The sequence below is a fragment of the Pipra filicauda genome, unplaced genomic scaffold (genome assembly GCF_003945595.2).
Source record: "Pipra filicauda isolate LSUMZ 115617 unplaced genomic scaffold, ASM394559v2 scaffold211_size2331000_pilon, whole genome shotgun sequence".
Classification (NCBI taxonomy): Eukaryota; Metazoa; Chordata; class Aves; order Passeriformes; family Pipridae; genus Pipra; species Pipra filicauda.
The window spans coordinates 2,128,640-2,144,415 of NW_024104323.1; the positions used below are offsets into that span (position 1 = coordinate 2,128,640).

The following is a 15,776-nucleotide window of genomic DNA, read 5'->3' on the forward strand; positions in this document are numbered from 1 at the left end:
TGGGCTAATTATACAATAAATACCTAGAGCAAAGACAAATCTTCATTCAAAGATTATAAATTGTCATCTTTCAGCAGCATGAAAGTGTTGGAACAAAGAACCACTACAGCTCAATTGTAGTGCGTGCACTTATGGTTTTAATTTGGGAACAATAAATCATTAGTTTTACTTAGTGCTGTGTACTCCTCGAACCAAAAGGTTTTAATTTTCTCATTTATATAAATAAGCTTTGCACAAGTCAATTTAATTGAGAGTTATATATGAAATTCCCAATGTGCTCTTCTCTAAGAATGTTTGTCCAAACTGGGAGCAAACAAAGGCGCTCGAGGACTATAAAGCCTATTTGTTTGGTGCACATGCCTGCAGACACCCCCAGAGCTTGCCTTTATTCCAGCTAAATACACACTTCCAGGCTGAAATAAGTTTCTAAAATCCAGTAGAAACAGGTCAATGTACTCCTAACCAATCCATTCAGCTCTGGTGGCAAACAGGTACTCGGGATAAAAGGACACATCCTTGGTTTCGTACAAATCCCACCCTAACATCTGATTTTGATGCTTTTCCTGTGGTTCCTCAGTTATACCTAAAACAACCAGAGGTGGTTTAGAGACCTGAGGTAATCACAGGCTTGTCAACAAGCTTCAGGAGTGCTTCTCCCCAGTTGGATTTACTTCATGCTCCTCCTGGAACTGCTGGCATTGGTTACCCCGTGTCACCCACGACAAGCACGAGGGGATGGTTCTGCTTTAGGTCTGCAGGCAGCCCCTTCAAATTCACCTCACAGATGTGATCTCCCTCCTGTCAGAGGCTGGTTTTGGTGTCCCACAGTCGGGTTTGCCATGGAGAGCACACCCAAGGAGCCCTCAGTGAGTTTGTGTCAGTGAGTTGGGGCTCTGTGCCTGCTCTCCCTCTGCTCGTGTCTGACAGTCAAGAGAAGATCAGAGGCTCATTTGGAATGCTCACAGCCATGTTTACAATAAACTCTTTGCAGTCTGGTGATACGCTCTACATGTTTTTACTTGTGGCTCTGTGTTACTGAACCAAGTTCTGGTTTTAATGCAGCTTTCAGCTTGTAAACTTCTGCAGGAGCACGGCAGGCAAATTAAAATATCTCCTTTTACCCAAAACTTCTCCCCACTCACTTTTTTTTCTTGTGAGGACTTTCTGACATCCTTATATACATAAATATCATAAAATTAAGCTTAAAAAAAAGCCCTGTAAAGTAGTTTAGTTGGGCTAAGAGTTATTTCACCCCAACAACTTATTGGAGCTTTATTCAGTCATTATTTGTGTACTGCCCAAAGTTTATTGGTGCTTTATGGACCATCCATTCTCTGTATCAGCATTTTAATACAGTTGGTCTGTAATCAGGATATGAATTCTCCTCAGATCTTCCAGCTTTGATGACTGCTTTACCTCCTCCTTACATACACTGGTCTGATGGTCAACAGCCTGGAGGTTTTTTCCCCCAAAAAGGTGTTTAGGCCTCACCATCACTCCTGGTTGTACTGTAAGACCTGTATATATTCCCTGTGCTTAACTCCAGCTTCCATCTCTAAAGTCCCCTTAGGAAACCAGCCAAGCACGATGAACTTTCAGGCTGGGCAGAGCTAGAACCTGATATTACTCACAGTCCAGAGCACCTTAAGGCTCAGACTGTGAGCACACAATCAGTTCTGCACCAAAGGAGAACATACATATCCTTCCCCGAGTTAAAGAACAATTCCAACCGCACGAACCCACGGCGGAATCCATCTGATGGCCATCTTTAAAGAATTATGGAAGAGGTAACTATTTCTATAATTCACCGACTTCAAAAGTATGTTTGACATTATTGTCGGGAAAATTATGTTAACCATGGATTACTGTTACAATCAAAGTGTGTAGTGAGAAGTCAAGAGGCTCAGCAGTAAATTTTCAAAGCGGAGCGTGGGGATTTACCCGTTTGACTCCCATTAACGTCAATGGGAGTCGCGCGGCCAAATCCCCGAACACTGCTTTGAAAACTGACCCCTGCGTGTCCACGGACCCCGCTCTAAGGAGTTCCAGATGACCCTGCCAGAGCAGTAAAGAACCATTTCAGCATGTGCCCTCGTTCATTAGGGTTGTTTGTACACATCTGAAAGTGTTTCCATCCCCGGACGCCGCGCTGCTTCCAGCGGTCGGTTTGTAAGACGTGGATTAGGGAGGGTGAGCCGACGGAGCCACGCACGTGCCCAGGTGTATCTCTGCATCAAACCCTCAACACACACATCCCCAGCACCCAGAGCACCTCACAGAGGTAATTTTTATCCACCTTGTCTATATTATTTCACAAACAGCTGGAGAATATATCGTGATTTACTCCACTGCTCACGGGACCACGCAGCTCTTTCATGACCTGACCCCGCTCCCATTTACCCCAATCAGTCCATGCTCAGGCAGAAATTAAATTTGCTTCCCTTTAACACTCAATCCTAGTTCCTGCAGGGAGCAGAAAGTGCAGGTTACAGTTTTAGGGAAACATAGTTTTCCCTTAAAAAAATAGCATGAACTCCAGTTTCATTAGAAACACCTTTTCTGGAAGGGGACCCAGATCACTCTGGAATCTGTTACACCTCCAAGTGTAAGAAGTAAACCTGAAAATTCCATTTCCACTCTTTGTGCCTATTGCCAAAAAAATCCAAAATACATGTAACAATTCTGTAAGAGAAATGCACATTTGGAATCAAGTTTCACTGGGAATTCTGTAACTGTACTCATAAAAAATAAATAGAAATGTATATATTTCTAGCATATCTATTTAAGATCTGCAACAGTTTTACATGCAGTAAAAAATTCCAAATTTTAAATTGCCAAAATTCTTCTCCAACATATTTTACCTGTTTCACTTATATGTTCATACAGATACCTATATCTTCAATTAATCAGCTCTATTATTTCAAACTGAGTTCCCTTGTGATAGACATTGAACATGCCCAGAGCAAGGGCCAGCTCTGGCCTCCCCAAAATCACCCCACCACACACCAGAGGTACACACAGAGGAGATGTACCATAACCTGTATTCTTGGGAGGGATCAAACCCACTGTTAAATACTCACACACAAAAGAATGCAAGGAGGAAAATGGAGGTAGAACACTAAATGTCCCTCTCAGCCCCAGTTCATTCACCTGGGAAGGGCTGGCAGACCAGAATGACCAGATTCCTCCTGTGTCTGTGGTGTAACTCCCCTGGCAGCAGCTTGGCTGTGACTCCAGGCACCACGGCTTGGTTTTCATAGGATCTGTCTTCACAGCTCACAGTCACACAGTTGTTTAATACACCCTCCCCTCCCACCCTCCACACTGCTTTCCACAGTATTCACCAGCCCTGGGTATGTAATTTTTATTTCCATCAATGGAATGTAGGAAAGGAATATAAATGGGTTATAAAGAACCACAGTGCTGCTGGGAGAAGCCTTGCTCAGGGTGCACAGCTTTCATGAGAGGGAGAAGGAAGTGCAAACATGATGTCAGAGTTACAGAGATTATCTGTATAAATGGTGTTATCATTTAGCCCAAACAAACAGCAGGGGAAGGCTCACCCTTTCCCTTTGAAGACAATGGATAGTTACTAAATTGGACTTCTAATGAAAGCCACTTTCAGTAAAACACAAGATATGTGCAGCAGTTGGTCCAGAAATGAAAATCTGCTGTAACAGCCAAAAGTCAAAGGCAGCTATAAATACAGGCCTTAATCTTTTCAAGAATCCCTTAACAAAGTCTATAAAACTGATCATATCTTCAGGCCCAACTCAAGAGCAAATTCTTACTCAGAAATAAGTAACAGCCCTGCAAGTATTACTTGGGAGACCAGGACAGGGACAAAGAAGGAGAATGCAGAGTACTGGTTTGAATCCCAACGTCTTGGAATACAAATTACATTGCATTTAGAATAAACAATTAATGAGGCAGCGGCAGCCTGGGCTACAGGTCCATTTTTCTGAGGGAGAAACAATTTGCAGAAGCGGTCAGGGCGGGATGCAGAAACAACTGCACCATTCCTTTTAACACAACAGAAATGCTCTTTGATTATTTAAAAGCCAATTGCAAAGATCTGTCTTCAAAACCTCCTATTGCAGGTTTAATAGCAGAGAGGTGCAAGTACACTTACCAGCAACACTGGAGTAAAGTACAGACTTTTGTTTTAACAAAATCTATATTTATACGATTACATTTCCTATGGTTGAGGGCAGCTGTAATTAATGGATTTCCCTCCTTCCCCTAATGCAGTCATTTGTCAATTTAAACACAGAATGCCCAATCAATTTTGATGTATTTAGTAAGCAATTTGTCAGAGTACTGCATACCAGTTAATATATTAATTCTTGTCACTGGCCCACTCCTGACAACTGCAGGTCGTGTCCATAAAATTGGTCCTGATGAGCCAAAACTCTTGCCTGGAACGTGAAGGTGCCCTTTCCAGAGCCAGAGGAGAGAAATCAGATCTCAGTTTATTCAAAACCTTCGTGGGGCAGTTTTTGGTCTAATTCAGGGGGTTTATTCATTAATGTGTTAGTTGGCCACCTTTCAGATACTGCAAGTCCTGTCCAGCCCTCCAGTGCAATGAAAAAGTGAATTCCAAGTGGAGGGATAAGGAAGAGAGGAAATGAGAAGAATGAAACAAGGATGGCAGACTTTCTGCTGTGATGCCAAGTTCCCTATTTCCATGGAAATTCCATTGTGTGCCAGGCTCGTGTCTGTGTGGATTCAAATGTGCCAGGTTGGACAGGGCCTGGAGCAACCTGGGCTGCTGGAAGGTGCCCCTGCCCATCCTCACAGCATCCTCAAGAGTTTATACTGCCAGAACCATCCTAATTCCTAAGTATCAAACAGCTGGAAGAAAGCAGGATTTAATGACAAAACTTGGCAATTCTCTGGAGAAAGCCAAGTCCTTTCTATTTAAAGTTCCTGTGGACACCAAAACCTCTCCTGTACACATGTGTGTAGGGCCTTGCATGACTCTCCTCCCACTGCCAGGTCTGCTAGGAGAGTCTAACTACATCACCTGATGGTATTTATGCTAAAGAAAAAACAATGAGGAAGAATAAAATGTGACTTAAGATTTCCTTCTTCTGCTGTGCTTAGATTTAGAAGTTGCTCAAGACACAGGGAGGGAATACCAGAGACACAAATAAGCTAAAATACTATGGATTAAATCAGAAAAATATCTGAGTCCTAACACCCAGCACTGAGGACCTGAGGATTGTAATAAATCCGGGGTTTTGCGGGATGAACTCTTATGGAGACAACAGCGAGTCTGGAATCTGCTCTGCGAGAAGTGAGGAGGTCTCAGGATGGGATATTTTCACACTGACCAACTGCAGAAAGCCTGAAAACAGTTGGCAGCAGGATCCTGACACTTCCTGCAGGCCAGCAGGTTGTGGAATTCTACATGCAAGTTCACTTTCAAGCCACAAAGGGTGCAAATCTCCTGCTCCCCACTTTCTCCCCTGTGCCCAGCCCTGGCCGTGCTAACGAGCTCAGGTAGGCACAAACTGCACACTCTCATCCAGGTTTCTGCAGCAGATGTCCCAGATGACCCCAAAGCAGTGGAACAGCTGTGTTGATCCACTTACAAATACCCTTGGGATAAAGGTCTTGGACACTTGTTGTACAAAACCTTCCTTCAAACAATGGCTCCTTGTTCCTCCCCTCTGAGCTGAGAATGCAACTTCGAGATTCTTTAAAGCCATTAAAAGCTGAGCTGGGTGTCAATAAATGGTTTTTTAGATTATTCACTGTTCAGCACGAGAAGCCACCGGCCTGGTTTATACTTTTGGAGAGGCTGAGGAAGGTTTTTGGCCCCGTGTTTTGGCACCAAAGCTCTCCTTTCTGGAAGGCTGCCCGTGCAGCCCCGCGAGCAGCCCTGCCAGACGTCTCATTGTTCTGCCGGGCTGCTGACAGAGGTACTCTGTGCTAAAAAGCACACTGAGGGTTTTTCAATGACCCAGGGGGGGCAAAGGTCACTTATTATAAATGGATAATGAGACCTAATGCAATGTTCCGAGTGTGGACAAAGAAAGGGTCTATCCATACCCCCTTGTGACTTGGTCATTCAGGCTTTTATTTCCCCTGCACACTTAATGGAGCCAAACAATTGGCAGAAATGCTATACAGGGCTGGGGAGGAACTGCTGTGTTCCACCTCGGGGACAGATCCAAGCAGAGCCCCTGGACGGCGCCAGGGCTCTGGAGCATCCCCCCAGCCCCTGCTTTAGCCACCTCCTGGCAATTAAAGGCCCTGATGGAAGCAGGAGCACGTGGAAGGCCAGGCTGCAGGTCCTGGCAGAGCTGCAGGAGAGCAGGGCCACAGGACCCGGGTCAGCAGTTATTTACCAGGTGTCTTGGGCTCTGCTCTGGGAAACCTGCTCTGACTCCATTTTTTTTCAGGAATTTCACTGAGTGGAGTCATACTGAACCAATCTGAACACACACACACAGATTTCTCTGTTATGCCATTTTTAACATGTCCTCTAGATGATTTTCCGTGTTTATTATTCTCTTTGCGTTTGGTGTTTATTATTCTATTTTGGTGTTTATTATTCTGTTTTTCTTTGCATTTTCTCTGCATTTCATAAAGACTGGAAGTGGCATCAGTGCCACGGTCTGGCAGATGAGGTGGTGGTGGGTCAAAGGTTGGACTCGATGATCTCAGAGGTCTTTTCCAACCTCTGTGTGATTTTCATTAAAGAACTCCCATTATGTGAATTAAAACCCGAATTAAAAGTCGCATAATTCGAATAATACAAGTTCATCATATTGTTGGAATTTGGCTACCTTTCATTCTTCTTCCTTTACAAAGTTTTCAGTATAAAACCATTTGAAATGTGCAGCAATTGAGCTGTTAAAAAAAATACAGAGTGAGCACCATTCACCCCTGATTTTAGACGTGGGATAAATGTGACCTGTGCATGTGATACTCACAGAAAGGCTTTTGTTCAGGCTCTATCTTTGCAAAACACGGCTTTTAATTTCAACAGAAACTAAAAAGCAGACAAAGTACTTACACAAAATGTCCAGAATTCTCCAGAGAGCATCCTGTGCTCTTGGACCCACATGCAGTAACTGTGTGCTACATAGAGTAATTTCTATATTTCTGTGCAGGGGAAATAGCTGAAACAATATGGATGATAAAGACATCTAAAACTGGAGCAGAGAATTTGGGAAGGGTGAGGAGGGGGAAGAAATTTGCCCCAAGCAGGTGAGCTGCACAAATATAGGTTGTAGTTGTGAATTAAAACTAGTTTTGGAGACTGGCTGAAGACCACTCAGCAGCAACAAATGCACAAGCAATGGATCAAAATATTAATACCAAAATAAATTATCATCAGTACAAGCACATTGTGTGGTAGCAGTTATTTAAAGTACAACATGAAGTTAGACTTATGCTCTACAGTTAACAACATCTATTACATGCTTTGCTATAAATTACTAACATACTTGTTGACATGATTGTACTCTGTGTTTCAAAATATTCATATGAAAATTCCAGTCCAGGCTTGCACACCTCATTTTTGACAGGCTCACTTGAAAATGGTGATCTGTGTTTGTATCCTAAAACATACAACCAAAATACAGCCTTGCACTGACCTTGGAGCTCCCAGCAGAACCCTCTTACTTAGAAGTGGAATTAAAATAAGGCAGGGATTGAGCAAAAAATTCTACCCAAAGTGCAAATCTAATGGTGCTGTGCACTATTAATTACTTTTTCATATTCTTGTCCACCCTTTGAGTTTCATTCCTATCTTCTGTGCAGCAGAGGAGGAAGAACCTACCCCTGCAGGTTTCCAAACACCCTGGGCTCGTGCAGCAGATGCACAGGGAGAAGCAACAGCTCAAATCTGGCCCCAACATCCCTTTTTCCCAGTCACACCCAAACTGCCTCCTGGCCCACATGTCCACTGGCTGCATTTTAAATGTCCTGTCACAGCCCCTGCTGGCATTGGCTGCACTCACAACTGTGCAGAGGGTCTGGTTTCCCCAGGGGTACCCTGACAGATGCCAAGAGTTGTTCCCTTGTCAAACTTGGACTGTTACATTGCTTTGATCCTCACTATACCCTGGAAAAAACAGAGCCTTGCTACTCACTGATAGTAGTCTTCCCTTTTTTGAATTGTCAGATAAAACCTCACAAAGATACTAATTTGTCTGTAAAACCCAAACATGGGTTTGTAAAAAAAATACATAAATATAAACACACACACACAAATTTTACCTGTAGACATAGATATATAAATGTCTCTGGATATGCCATGCCATGCATATTGGCTCCCTGGGAATGATGTGGCTGGTGGAAGCAGTGCCAAGGTTCCTGAGGGAAGCAGCTCCCTGAGGCTCTGGCTGGAAGGAGCCCAGCAACCAGGAGTTCCAGGGGAGGGGGAAAATGCAGATGCACTCACTTGTCACTGAATTCATGTGGAATTCACGACAGGAAATGGCAAAAAGTGTGAGAAGGAACGAGGTGAGGAAACCCTGAGGACTTCAGGGGATCCAGTGGGCCCTGCTCTCAAGCCAAACACTCCCATCTTGGCTGTGTGACAGCCTCTCAACTCTGCTTCATGGAAAAAATCCCAAAATTACATTCAGTGCTCCACACAGTTAGTTGTACGCTGAACATACACTGAAATTATTACAGGCTGAAAAACCAGCTCAGAAAGCCCCACTCTGCAGAAAATGTGCACATCAGACAAGACAAGAAGTTGTCAGCTACTCACAGCCAGCCAGAAGATACTGGTAGTACTGCACAGCATCTGCAGCCAGGAGCAGAGGATGGTTTGCATTAAATGGTGGTTGGAGCTCATTCCACTGAGGAGTTCTGAGGTAAAACACAAGACTATTAATATTTAAGCTAATACAGAGAATGTAAATCAGTGTTTCTGTCATCACATGCAATTATCTATACAAGCTCGCAAAATGTTTGTAATTATTTAAATTAGCTTGTTCAAACACTGCAGCACACCACAGGCAGTGGAGCAGCAGGGCCAAACCCTGCAGACTGTGAGGCAAAGACAATTCTTCTTTGTTGACTTGCAGCATGGATTGCACACACAAAAAAAAAACCAAAAACAAAAACAAAACAAAAAAAACCCAAGAGGGAGGTTTAGATTAAGTTGGCAAATATGTTTAGGACCATTGTATGTCATGCTGACGTTATATAAACACACAGCAGAAACTGGGGAACTTTTTTTGTTCTGTTCACCAGCACTGCTCCCACCCTGGGAAGTCATTGAGCACTTTACAAACTGTGAAAATAAAGCTGTGTAAAGTTAGGGGCTATTGATCCAATTAGAATTTTCAATTCCATTACAACCTACTCATTTCAACAATAATGGCCCCGAAGCCTGTGCTGTAATTTTAATTAGGGTGGGCCATTCCTAAATAGCTTGGTAAATCAAGTATTGATCAGTCCAGCCCGGCCATGAGCAGCACTAAGGAATATGGGAGCCGAGGAAAATCGATAGGAAAATATTTTAAAACGTCAAAAGCACTGACGACACTTTCTCATCAATTTTTGTTTACTTCCCTCCACCTGTCAGGAATAATTTCTTCAACTGTCTTAAGAACTGCTACCTTCAGCTGGCTCCCAGGATAACTTGCCTAACTCTTTGCAATGCCTCAGTGTGGAAACCTCCCTCCTGTCTCACAGCAGAATTCTGGACTTCAACACCACTCAAATAATTGTTTCTGGTCCTTGTATAAAAAGTAAATTACAATCTGATCATTTAAAATCACCAATTAATAAGGAGCTCTGTTGATTTGTAAATATGTTCATGTAGCTCCACGTCCACAGAAGTATTTGAATGGGACACATAAACACTAACAGAACTATATGGGATTTCCCATCAAGTGTCCCCTCCTTCAATGGAACACTTTAAGAGTCTTTAGGATGAGTTTTAAAATAAAAATATGAGTGATGCAGGTCATGGAAAAAATATGAGTGATGCAGGTCCACTTTCTGGACCAAAAGAAGGCAAAGTGAAAGGAATGAGCTACCTAACCAAAGTCCAGCTGGCTCTGGGGCAGGTCAGCATTTCCAGGGGGGTGTCATCACTGATTTTGGGAGCTGTGCTGAGGGGCCTTGGCTCCAGGACGTGCTCCACCAGGCTCCCATAACAGCTGATGATGTACAAGGACTCCACCACAAACTGCTTGGATTGATCTGTTTGCAAAAGGAAAGAAAATCTCATTGCAGCAGAAACAGAGACAAACGTTCACAGAAACAGCAGACTCTGCGTTCTTTTAAGTCTTTTCCTCGCTGGCAAAAAATGGGAATTAAAAGAAGCGAAAGGGCTGGAAAGACAAAAAGAAAACTGTGCAAAACACACCATTTCCCCCTTGTTTCAAAAAAATACAAATATCTCATAAAAGAGAAAGAGGGTGGAACAGAGTTTCTTGCCCAGGTGTGTTCAGGGAATTACACACCCCCAAAATTTGTGTCTGGACATTTGCTTTAGCAGAGGTGTCTCACCTTTACCTCGCAGGCTTTTCGGTGCCCCTTCACACAGTAGCTTTGGATTGAACTATCAAAGTTTGTTTTCTGTCACTGTATCATGATAGAAGATCAATGATTTATTTCATTAATTAAAATGTCTTGTAAAATGTCCCGTCTACCAAAGCACCCCAACCGTGTACCCCAAAATCTCCATTGTCAGGGAGTTTAAGGAATAAAATCCACACTGATTTCTCAGAACTTGTCACAGAATGAGAAAACAAAGCATTTAAATTTAAATTTAAGTTTACAAGCCCTAATTCTGTCAGATACCCACCTTTTTCCCGCTTCAGACCGGAATTGTTTGCAAACCATGACCTTGATGATCCAAAGACTGCGGCGACACAAAACTCTCCCCCCACAGACTTACTGGGTGAAATCTGGGGAGCTGGTTTGGATTTGCTTTAAAAGAAAGAACAAAACAGAATTATACAGGTTAAAAATGAAGGTGTCCCTTCCTTAACAGTCATTTTAACCTCTTAGTTCAGAAATAGTGACTATCTGCAGTTCCCATAAGACCGAGCAGGATTTACAGATGCTCAGTGTCTCCCAACGATAGGTCCCAAATTCCCCTGGATCACTGAACTTATCAACTGGAAGAACAGCACTGGCTCCTAATGGAGAACTGGACTGCTTAAAAGACCCAATATTGAATATTTACATCCAACAGAAACAATTTCAGAAGCGAACACAAACACTTGTAATCCTCAATCCTTTGGGAATGAAAATACAGATTCCGGGGCAGCCATTCCAGGTGGTGGAGATTTTCTGGCATTTGCAAAAGAAAGTCAGGAATAACCTGGACTGCTGCTCAGTTCTAGCTCAGCACAGCACTGAAACCACGGGATATAAGAAGGGGGAGAGGGAAAACATGCAGAGGATAAAGGGAAGGGAAAGGATGCAACACTCACGAGCCACGTGTTAGAACAGACCAGGAATTATATCACGGAAAAGCAGATTAAGAGACATTCTCCTCTGCAACCACGATGTGTATGGAGCAGGTAAAAGGGTTTATATGGAAATTTTATGTTCTGTTTTCCTAAAACACCATGCAGTGGTTCCTGCCCACAGGAACCTGCAGGTACAGAACACTCTGCTGTGCACAAACTCAGCACCGTGTCCAGAGCATTGCCTGTTTAAACCGGATTAAACCAGGATCCCACCCTTTCCTTAAGGGAAAAGCTGTCTCAGAAGTCCACACAGGATTTCTCCTTCTCCATTTTTGTTTCTTACCCATCTTTTTAATCAAATTATTTTATACTTCTCCATCTCTACTCTCTTTCCCTGCTCCCTTCTCTTGCTGCCTCTTCCTCCTTTCCTTTTTTCCTCTACTAATATATTATTTCTTATTTCTTCTACTAATTTCTTGCTCCACTCTATTTCAGCCTGTGATTACACCACATTAACCTGGTCAGTTTTAAGGAACAATCTTCAATTTTTAAGCAATGATCTTCAGAGAATGGTTCTGAGTGTGCATATAAATGTGTGCAGACAAATCACTGCAAGTGTTACAGTGCAATTAAGCAGCAGAAAAATACTCTAAAGTGGCAGAAAACAATTTAAATGTTGTATAATTGTAGTTAATTTATACTAAAATACCACACATACTAATAAATCACTCACATAGCAAGGCAACGTATCCATTAGAAATTGAAACAAAAATTCCAAAGGAATTCCATCACATTGATCAGAGATCATGGAAAGGTTCAGACAAACTTCCATGGACTTGGATCAGACCTGAAGCTCTACAAGTGGGAGAAGCTGGAATGTCCCAAAAGAGCAATTGCAATTTATAGTCAGTAACTCTGCTATTGAACCACCACAAAGCACTTAATATCCAACTGTTAAACCTCCAGCTACACATGGCTGGGTCAGAAACTCTGTTCCCAAAAGTTCCTGACTCTAAATATATTTATTCCCTTGCTTGCAGTGGCACAGCACAATCTATATTAGGATATTTAAATTGATGGTGTGTTAACTAATAAGTGTTTTATTAGCTGGTCATAATAAAACAAGAATAGATTTCTTTCACTTTGAAATAATCATCTGTCACACAAACAGTATTTTTAAGCAAATTGTATGTTGAGAACTATTTTGAGCTCTCGCCTTTCAAGTGTTCCCACACTAAAATTCCTTCAGAAATTAAAATAGAAATGCATCCACTAATTAGAGTCTTGTTACTGGTCTACACTTCAGTAAAGAACTGTTTTCAGTAGAGAAGAAGATTGTTCAGAAGGACAGTGTCACCCAGCAATCAATACAAGGCACACCACGAGCACAGGTCTCACTCAGCCACACTCAGTCTTAGAAACTCTTGACACTACACTCTCCTAATATTCTCAATATTCTCAATTTTTACTCAACACAACCTGATGGATTTATGAAATTATCATTTAAATCATTAAAATAACTGCCAGAGGTTCATAAAATAATTCAAAATGGGAAAAAAAAATGTGAAAGTAAACACTACTCTCAGCTACAAACTGGAGCAAACTTCAGCAGAGACAGAACTGATTTCCACTCCTTCAGGCCCTGAAGCAGAAGTGAACCTGGGACTGTGACAACCCATTTCTGTTGGGTTCTCCACACTCTTGTGTTCAGCCAAATCCAGTCACAAACACCCTTAGAGGAAATGGTCCAAGCTGGGTTCTATTTCCACCTTGTCTCTGAGATGTACATCTTTCAAGGCAGGCACTTAAGTGTTGGTTTCAGTGCCAGAACATTTTCCCTCGGAGGAGGATGTTTTGTAGGCAGAGAGAGCAGAACTTGTAAAACACAGATTACTCCTGTGGTTAAACTCAGCCCTGCTGGAAAACAAAGCAAACAAACAAACAAAAAAACCCAAAACACCCCCAGTGCATCTATTGGTTTGGACAGAGCTCTGAAAATACTGCTGAGATGTCAACAAGTCTCTTCTGAAACCTCTTGCAACTGAGGGATTTTTAATTTTACCCCCATTTTCCTCCATCCCTGAGTTTTCATCAACACATTCCAGCTCCAGTTTCATCCCTTCAGCAAAGCTCCGAAGCCCAGTTATCCTCAGCCATTAGCAAAATACATTTTCGTGTCATTGTGATATTTTAACAGCTTGGAAACTATAAATCCTCGTTGTTCTGCAGATGCAAACACCCTCTCAGCTTTATAAATGATAACAAAACAATCATGTTGAAGGTGGGTGCTGAATGACTTGTTTCTGCTCTGAACTCCTGCTCTTTCCTTGCTCTTGGCTTGTCAGCACTTCATAAATTATTCCAAGAGCTGAAATTGAGGCACATTTGGCCTCACTTTTAAAAAACAGTTAATTTTAAAAGAATCTTCACAATATAGTAACTTCCAAAATGTTGTGCCAGAGGTTTTTCCTGAAAAGGGAGGCAGGAAGAAGCTCAGGGTGTTGGGAATCAACACTAAAACCAGGACAGCGAAGCAAATGGGACCAAAACATTCCCCATTATAATTTCAATCCTCATTTCTTTCAAACATTAGAAACAGCAGCACTACATGTAAGACATCAGAAGAATGAAAAAGCAGTTTACTTTTTCCTCTCTGGTTCTACTCAACTGTGCAACTACACCTGGAATTCAATGAGACACAGCAGCAGTTTTATCCCAACTCTATCACAAATACAACAGTAATAAAAACACCTTTGAAATCTTGTCCTTTTAGCTCTTGCTCTGCTGTAAATTTAATAAGAGCTGTGTCTCCACTGCAGACCATGTCACATCACCTGCCCCTGCTGGAGTCAAAGTCACCTCCAAAAGTCAAGTTAATGCCAAAACCTGGCTCAATATCACAGGATCTGGGGAAATCTGTGCTGTTATTAATTTTTCTAACACAACTCTGGAGGGTTATTTCCATTTTAAATGCAGAAGCACCGAGGTGGAGACACAGGAAAAAACATCCACGGGCATTTTCTGCTGGAATGGCACAAAGAGAGATGGGAGGGAACTAAAGAGGAAAATTAAGACATCACTTGGTCAGAGCTTAAAAAGCAGTGAAGGGACCCAGCACAGCGTGGAAGTTCTTTCATGTTGCCAACACAACAAGAACAGATTAAGACCTATGGAAACTATTCAGTGCCACCACTTGTTGACTTTGTAACACACCAAACTCTGCCCTAATCTCTGGGAATGTACTGTGTTAGCTCTCTATAAAAATGCTAAATAGTTACAATATTTTAACTAGTTTGCATTTTCTGTTCTATTTTATTTATATGAATTAACATTAGTAAAATATTTTGAAAGCCAGAAGGCTGTGCAGTTCACAACTGGGGCTCCTCAAAGAGCTTTATGTCTCACAAAAGTCTTCTGGCTCCTAAATGTACCTTTAAGTTCACAGTCAAACCAGTGACATGAGTTTTAAACAATAAATGAATTGCAAATGTATGATATGAATGAACTGCCTTATAAATTCAAATATAAATTCAAATATTATTAATCAATAGTAAGAGGCTGCAAAGACTGAGAATCACTTTGATTTTATATTTCCAACAAACACGTGAGAGTCATAAAAGCATTTATCCACAATTCCACACTAAACCCACCAAAACACTGCTGAAGGGAAAAGCTTTATCTCAACTACAAAAGCAGCAATAACAGTATCAGGAGAAAAATCCTGGGTGAAATTCGCAATTGCACATAAAATTACCAAAAAAAAAAAAAATCCACCTCCAAGTACATAAATTTTAATTAGTTCATCGTTGTGCCTCAAACAAGGAAACCAAAGCCACGTTTCCAGTTGTCACATCACGACCAAAGCAAGGAAAAGCAGGGAAAAGGAATGGTGGGCTCCTTTATTCACCAGGCTCTTCCCTGTCAAACCTCCACTCGTTTTGTTTACAGAATTTTAGGTCTCATTAAGACCTTAATGGAAACAACATGATTTCTTCCCCCTCCCAAAGCATGTTTTTTATCCTTAATTTCTCTGCAGACTTAGCAAGGACCATATTTCTGAGCTTGCACTGGCATTAAACAAACCACAAAAAGAGTCCTGGGAAAGACGGGCAACGATTTTTGAGCCTATTTCATATATTCCCCCCCTTTAATCTCAGCCTTTTAATCTTGCCTCCATCTCAACTCATTTCTGGCTGATAAATTTGTGCAGGGGGTGACTGCCACAATCCCCTGCCAAAACTCTGGTGCTCTCAGAGCCCCATCAGTTAAAATTCTGAGCTGTGTCATAATCTACATTTGGAAATGGGGTTTAGGGAGATGCTTCAGTAATTAGAAATTCTCCAGGGTTAAGGCAAAGTCCCCTTCTTTCCTTTGCTT

The 15,776-nt window shown here is 42.0% G+C and overlaps 1 protein-coding gene across 9 annotated transcripts in view; it reads right to left on the bottom strand.

The window, feature by feature from the left end:
• The window catches only part of BCAS3 (BCAS3 microtubule associated cell migration factor), a 317,385-nt gene that overhangs the window by 188,533 nt on the left and 113,076 nt on the right, over positions 1 to 15,776 (bottom strand). For all 9 annotated transcript variants that reach the window (XR_005563467.1, XM_039381061.1, XM_039381059.1 and 6 more), the window contains 3 exons: positions 10,787 to 10,911; positions 10,014 to 10,179; positions 8,735 to 8,835 (listed from right to left, as the gene is read on the bottom strand). Coding sequence is in view for 8 of the 9 variants with exons in the window: in XM_039381061.1 (XP_039236995.1) it covers positions 8,735 to 8,835; positions 10,014 to 10,179; positions 10,787 to 10,911 (392 nt within the window). In the remaining variant the exon portion in view is untranslated. The remainder of the gene's footprint in view (positions 1 to 8,734; positions 8,836 to 10,013; positions 10,180 to 10,786; positions 10,912 to 15,776) is intronic.